Source organism: Labrus mixtus, chromosome 22, assembly GCF_963584025.1.
Source record: "Labrus mixtus chromosome 22, fLabMix1.1, whole genome shotgun sequence".
Lineage (NCBI taxonomy): Eukaryota > Metazoa > Chordata > Actinopteri > Labriformes > Labridae > Labrus > Labrus mixtus.
The window spans coordinates 9941173-9949022 of NC_083633.1; the positions used below are offsets into that span (position 1 = coordinate 9941173).

General features: G+C 43.9%; 1 protein-coding gene across 3 annotated transcripts in view; it reads right to left on the reverse strand.

Annotated features, from left to right (window-relative positions):
• The window catches only part of grm8a (glutamate receptor, metabotropic 8a), a 219729-nt gene extending 212124 nt beyond the window's left edge, over nt 1-7605 (reverse strand). For 2 of the 3 annotated variants that reach the window (XM_061029471.1, XM_061029473.1), the window contains exons 1-3: nt 7464-7605; nt 6915-7063; nt 1307-2133 (exon numbers count right to left, since the gene is read on the reverse strand). In XM_061029471.1, the coding sequence (XP_060885454.1) occupies nt 1307-1849 (543 nt within the window). In that variant the 5' untranslated portion in view covers nt 1850-2133; nt 6915-7063; nt 7464-7605. Of the gene's footprint in view, nt 1-1306; nt 2134-6705; nt 6863-6914; nt 7064-7463 lie in introns of those variants that run through there. The other variant, XM_061029472.1, reaches the window with a different exon arrangement.
• Between the last annotated feature and the right edge of the window lie 245 nt (nt 7606-7850).

Below are 7850 nucleotides of genomic sequence, written 5' to 3' on the forward strand. Positions count from 1 at the left end.
ACACACACACACACACAGGTACGTTGACTAATCTTTAAAACTCCCACACACACAATCAGTTGCACACTTACCCAAACTGCTGTTATACATCAGTGGACATACAAGATTCACTCCCACACTGACATACAATACACACGCATGTACACGCGCACACACACAGGATGCACCTAATCGCATTAGGCAAATGAGAAGGAGGCAGTGTGCAGTCAGAAAGGCGCTCTGTTCGAGTGCTGTTGCTGTGACGGATCCTGACATAAATCATGTTTCGTTGTTGTTGTTTTTTTATGTGCAAATCTCCAATTCAACGCACGGACTAGTTGTTAACAAGCACTTTCAAACACACACACACAATAATGTATGGATTTCCGAAGGAAAAAGGAACCAGAAATCGTGTGGCAGCAAACGCACACACTTGCTGTGCAAAGTGTATGGGATAGATGTGGATGCGAAATGCCATGGCCGTCATTACGGGACCCATATTTCATAATCATATGGCCATCCATCAGCCCTGTTCAGCTAATGATGACAAAGCAAACACACACACACTCATAAACTGCTCATACAAACACACACCTAGAGAGTGTTCTCCATTGCAGGTTTGAAAGCTTCTGCCTGCAAGGACAAGCAGGAGCAGCACAAAGAAGAGGAACACAGCCACATGCGTTCACATGAGCACTCTTGAGGAAGCACAATTAAACCAGCACATGTTTAAAACACATCAGCACAAAGACATGTCCAATATGGTACCACACAAACACATTCACGCACACGCACTGAATGAAGTGGCTGTTGACAGATTCAAGCTGTAATTGATACCCGTGTTTGGCAGCCATTTTTATTTGGCTCGACCACAAGCCAGGAATGATCTAAGCTCCCAAGCACAAACACACACAAACACACACACACACACACACACACACACACACACACACACACACACACACACACACACACACACACACACACAAAGGCTTTCTTTACAAGCACCACTTGAAACATCTTGACACATCTCCACACATCTCTCCACACACACATACATGGGAGATAAATCCACACTTTAGGCTCCTTAAGGCTAATGCACACAGGCTAAAAAACTTTCTATCTCAGTTGGTAAAAATAAACGTGCTACTGCTGCCGCTGATGGAAACTCGAGGAAGACAGCCTGCATTTTAATTGGTTGTCATCACTCCACTTTATCTTGCCAGGAATGTTGGGGAAGGGGACAGGTGCAAATTGAATTCACAGAATTCTTCACGCAAACATAAAAGGCAAAGAAAGGAAGAAAGATGAATGAGTTAAATCTTACCTTAAACAGGCGCAAGATGTTGGCCACCATAATTGACACAGAGCTAGCTGCAGCTCCAATCACCCCTACGATTTTATCGGGCTTTGTGAAGATCGGAGGGTCCCCATTAGCGCAGCGAACATCGGATCCATCCCTCTCTATCAAGGCTTGCACAAACGTCAGCGACTGCTCAAGTGCGTATGTGTCCCTGGAGCAGGTATCCAAGATTCGGGCCCCCAGTGTGATGTTAGGCAGCAGATCGGGGTCCTTGTTGATCAGGTCAATGGCGAACATCATGGCCTCCAAACGATGGATACCCTTTTCCTTTTTCAGCTCCCCGCAGGGTGTGCCGCGATCCCCCCTTGAGTGCACAGGAAATAATCCACCGAGGATGATGTCCCCATCCAGTCGGATGGAGTGGGCATACTCAGGTGCGGCCTGGGGGTCTATTGGGAGCCGTTGAGGGGAGGTGACAGGAAGGAGCCAGGTGTAAGAAGTAGCCATAAGCAGGAAGAAGACAGAGGGAGATCCTAGGGAGGATGCCGGGCTCCAATGTGGTTCCATGATCAACTAATGATTACCAAACAACAGCTAAGGTGATCTTTACAAAGATATTCTAAAACTCAGGATGTGTATTTATGAATATAACTAAGGGTCTTGCTATTGGTCAAAAAGGGAGGGGAAAAGGTCCCCGGGGATGGAGCTAGCCGAGCCCCATGAACAAATCATATTCCAGAACAGGCAGTGTGATGCAGAGAACGGTTTTCCTGAAAAATGTGGCAGTGATGTACTGTAGAAGTCTTGTTCTGGTTGATGCTGTAATCCAAAAGTCACATCTTCAGCAGAGCCTGTTGAAAAGAGACAGAGAGAGAGAGAGAGAGAGAGAGAGGAAGTCTGAGCACCAGTGTGATGTGAACATCAAGCTGCTGTAGGGATGCACGGTCCACATGACAAACATGAGTAAACCACTCACGGGCCAGAAGAAAACGCAGCCAAGCATACAAAAAAAAAAAAAACTAGTCACAAATACACACATGCTCATTTGCCTGCACACACTCACATGGGTATAGTCTTTCTAGGAGGAGCTGTCAAATTTGCACTTACATTCTATAATTGAAAACCCAAAGTCTGTCAGTTTATAATCACCTCTGCACAAACACACACATTCACACTCCTCTCTTGGCGTATCGATGAGTGGAACAGCTGTTAAAATGACAGCGGAGAACCCTGGGCTATTCGCGCAGAGGCCCAGACTACCTGCTGCAGTGGAGACGAGGAGAGCAGGAGAGAGAGAAGGGAGGGAGATGGGGGAAACACGGACTGAGGCGAGGGGAGGTGAGGGAGGGAGGGAGAGACAGAAAGTGAAACCATGTGAGACAGTGCGAGAGAAACAGGAGACAGCAGTGAAGAAGACAGAGAGCGGCACCTCGGAGCAAGCGTGCTGCATCATTCAACAACACCTGTTGTTTCTGCTGCAGCTAAATGAACATATTACATCCAGTACACCTAGCTATGCGCACACACCACAAACAGACACACATACACAAACAAACAAACACAGGGCTTGAACTCTTAAGAGGTAGTTTAAATTTTGAATGTTGTTTTGAGGCATTAACAGCATTAAGTTCGTAAAAGTGAACCATCCTGGTCATGATACAAGTGCTAATGTGCTTTCAGTAGGCAAGGCCCTGGGGATTTAGTTTGTCATTTGCCTTTTGTATGCTGAATATGTCCAATCTGAGAGCAATTCTTCTGCTAACTTTTGTCCCTTCATTAGTAATATATTGGGCCGTGCAAGGCAAAAGAGCCTCGTTAATCCATTCCCACAGTTTACAAATCTGTGGGCACAGTTTAGGAAACTGTGCACCCACATTGCATATCCACGCGCATGCATTTGTAATCTGTGGGAACAGATTTGCAAACGGCTTTTTCTTTAGTTAGCTAAGCCTTATCGATAAGACTGGACAATGTGGGAAACAGTTAGCCTACCTGAATTTCCAAAAAATCTGCCTTACACCTTAGAAGCTTGTGTATTAACATGGTTTTGTTATTACTCTTACAAAAGTTTAGGTATAAGAAAATGTATATATTTTTTTTAATGCAGGTCCAATTTGCAAAAATTCTAATCATTTAGCACAGTTTGAGCAAATAAGTACATTTTTTTCTTTGGGCTTTAGTTATTCTGACAGATAGACTATGTTGTTTTTGTCTCGTTGTCACATAAAGGCAAGCTATCCCTCCTTGTTTTTAGTCTTTATGCTAAGCTAAGCTAGCCCTCTGCTTGCTGGAGTGTCATATTATACCATCCCATTAACATATTCACATTTCACTTTCAAACATTTAAGAGTGGATTATATGAATTTATGAACCCAGGCTATATCCAAGGCTAGAATACCAAGTAGGTAAAACTGCTCTGGGCACTGGACCCAAAGGGGCTAAAAGACTTCAGGCTTACTTTAGGGAAGTTAGAGTGAGGTAATTTAATGAATTTCAAATGTGACTGTCTGTACTGTATGCATCTCTAAAGCACATTATAAACCTTAATGTAGAAGATCCTTCATTTTGACACCATCTGTAGGCCTTCAGCTCTGGTTTGCCCCAGGGACCCCCAGTGGGTCTGTCCCTGCCTCCATCACGTCATATGAGGCCCTAATGATTATTTTAACCAGCACCTTTTCTACCGACTTAGGATCAGAAACTACTCTTTTACACTCTTAAAGCTTTCTTAAAGGAGCAAAGTAACTCTGACACCTAGTGTGTAAAATAGGTACTGCAGTCCAGCTTCGAAGCATTGCCGCAAACTGCCTCCCCCCCGCTGCCTCCTCCCTAGAGTCGATGTGCAGGTTGCCATGTCGTGGACACTAAAGCTTCAGTGTTTAACCAGCTCTAACTTATCTTCATTTTTCAAAAGCATCTCTAATATTTATCCTGGATTTACCTCGTGTCTGGTCGTGGAGCTTAATAGAAACATGCAGATGCTTTTTTAGGTCCGGTAGAATCAGTTAAATCTGAACCTGTTTGCTTGCCCACTTCCATTGCTGCAACACCTGTTGGTTTGCCGCCTGAATGTCAAGTGAGGGGCGTCTAAATTGGCCGAGAGGGAGTGCCTGAAAGATGCCTATACTGCTCTGGTCAAAACAAAAACAAACCATTTCGCACCCAAATTGGAACTAAGAAGGAGGACATACTGGTTTCTGCACTGTTAACAGAAAAGGTCATACTTCAACATAGCATGTTTCCTTAATGTCTGACGATAAAGTAAGGTCATTTTATGATTTAATTCAGTAGATATCTTACATATTGGACATTTAACTCAGAGAACACCAACTAAAAGGTGGCCAAACTAATAGCAAGGCATCATCTATGAAGCTTTGATTGACCTAGACTTTCTAATTTTATCCACAGGCGCCCCTAACATGTTTCAGGTTGAGGCCTCATCACAGCTAGAGTCACACTTCCACAAATGTGTCTATAATTTGATTCTGTCCCAATTGATTCATCAGTTTCTTTCAACTCTAGATGGAATTAGGTCAAAGCCACTCATAGTCAGCCAAGCCCCCTCTATGATTAAAACCCCTGCTTTACATATAGGTTAGCCACTACTCTTCTTGCCACAGTATTGTTTATTCAACACTTTTTCCTTGGACTCAGGCTAAATATAGCCCGAATAGGATCCACTGTAGCTCTCAGACTCAGCTTCTGTTGATCATCTCTCTTGCGATTCATCTTCTCGCTTCTCAGAAATGGGATCTTCCAGTAAGGGGGAGCTACCACATGGACTTAAATTGACCTAATGGATGTCTTTAATCTGGGGAGAGCATATTCACGATTTTAGAAAATGTTAATTCATGATGTAACTACATGCAACGCTGTTAGGAGACGTGTCAACATAAATCAGATGTATGCGTTTCATGAGGGACTAAGGCCCTGAGGTTATTAAATGTCTTATGTCTCATTTACGCTGATGATGCTCCTGTCTGCCTGCACGGTCATACGGTATATCAACACAATACTTCTCACCTGATCTCAACACCCTGATCTCAGCTATTACTCTTTTAGTCCTTATCCCCATGGGAGTCCTTCATGACGCCTTACAAAGGCTTAAAAACCAACCTTTTTCTCCCATGTGGCAGCCTAATGGAAGGCACCAGATCTACCAAAAAGGAGGTTTCCTGACTCAAAGATGAAGATGGTCAAACCCTGGGAGGCTACAGCTGGCTCATACGCTTGTTTTCATTTAAACCCCTGCCTGGCTGTGCAGGTGAGTGTTTCCCACTTCTTGTTCTTCTCTTGTTTTATCCGGTCTGCTTTTTGGTTTCACTGCTTCTATTTTATCCTCTCACCTGGCCTCCTTGCCCCTTTTTCTTTCCTCCACTCTTTAAGTCCTTCTCCTCCCTAGATTCTTTAATTGTCACCCTCTCCTTTTTTCTACCTTTTCTCATTCACACTTTTTTTTTTTTTTTTTTAAATTCCATTCCTCTCTGCCACCTTCTCCTCTCCGTCACCTCCTCATTTCTCTGGGGAGCGTGCTGCTCTTTCTAAAAAAAAAGCTTGTCTCTTTCTCTCTCTCTCTCTCTGTCTTAGAAGGGTTTTCTCCGAGGCTCCCATTCAACCATTTCTGTCCGTTTTCCCTCACAATCTCTGTCTACGTCTCTTTCCATTGATATCTTATTCTTTTTAATCCCTTTTGCTCTGATCTCAACCATCTTCACCACTTTCGATCTGATTTTTGTGTGTGTGAATAAAGCAAGATCGTGGGCAGAATGGTGATCCTTCTTTCCTCACCCACACACACACACACACACACACACACCCCCTCTGTGGATACACCCCCCTAATTCAGCGAGGCACTGGCTTACCCAGAATGTGAATAAATTCATAATGAGGCATTTCCTAAAAACACATACATGGAAAAGACACCCATGCAGGAAATTTCATATTCAAAACTGTGTGCAAATCATACACATTATCTCTTCAACATTATCACCAAGTGGAGAGACTTTCAACCCAATGTCATATTTGGATTGATTTTCATATGTATTCATTTATAGAAGTCCCAGCTTTTATTGCTATGAAACACACAGACTATAGCACAGCCCTTATTTCTAAAAGCCCCATGCTTCTAACATGATTAAGTCATGTGTCTGGAGATAAAACACAGCCTACAGGTTCAGAAATAAAAATGGGAGATCAAAGTCTATGGTTGAAGCTCATTATGCAGCGCTATATAGGCTTCCTTTCTGCACAGCATTGCTGGTATTCTGATTGCACCCTAATTAAGACAGTGCCATCCACTGTAAAAGCAGATGTACACCATTGCATTGGTATCTTCAGGGAGAGCTTTTGTTCATGGCTCTGTGTATAAAACAAGGTAAAATTGAGTTCCTATGAATGAAACATACCTCTTTCTATTTACTCACCTAACCATCATTGCACAGATTCCAGGTGAAATGAAAAGAATAAGTCGGGATATTAAGAAAATCCCATAAGAAATAGGCAGCAAGAGGAATTGAGACAATAAATAAGACAGAGTACCCAAAAATCCATCACTGGAGAGAAAACACCCATAGAAAAACAGGAGGTAATGGTGTAAAAAAAAAAAAAAATACAGAATGACTGTATGAGGTACCTCAGGAAATCAAATTTATCCGACAGTGTGTGAAGGGTGAGGAGCTCCGTCTCTCCAGCCTCCCCCGCGGACTCCTCGGGGTCCCTGTCCGCCTCAGGCAACTTCCTTGCGGAGCTCAGCAGTTTTTACGCCCAAATGTATCAGTTCTCCTGGAGAGAGAGAGAGATGTTTTCCACAACAGCAAACGGATTTACAGACAATATGATAATCCCAATGGCGAAGACATGACAAAGAAAGGCATCTTTAGGTGGTCGATGTTAAATGTTCAAATTTTTTTTTAAAAGTGCGCAGTCGTGACCAGCAGCGCAGATTTTCCTGGTGAAACGCAATTATTACGCCTGCACTTGTTTAATGTGACAAAAAGAGGGAGGCTGCCTGTAATGAAGTCAATACCAAAGAATGTGAGTGAGCTACAGAGAGGGAAAGAGAGAGAGAGAGGAGAGAGAGAGGGGGAGAGATAGAGAGAGAGAGAGAGAGAGAGAGAGAGAGGGGGGAATCCATCATAGACGGAATCTGTCAGTCATGATCAATATTGTTGGTAAAACCCACCTGATTTCCATCCACGGTGCTCCTTTTCTGTCTCGAAGCTTTACGCACTTGGCGCATAGACCCCGTCCGCGCGTGAAGTCCACTCGTGTCGCTCTTCCACGGACGCGCGCACACTCCTCCAGTCGGTCGTCGGTGCTGAAGGGGACAGCGCACGACTCCACAGCCGATGAAATAACCCCCCCCCCCCCCCCCCCCTCTCTCTACATGAAACATATGCCTATTCCAGGCACCAAATCATCGTCTAATTGCGCGACTGTCGTCCGGCAGAGTCCGCACATTCAATCAACTTTATGACTAATCAATCGGATCGATAGTTTCCACTGTGGAAGGCTTTGGTTATTCGAACACATTAATAAGTCATAGAAATATGCTCACACAGGCGTTGCG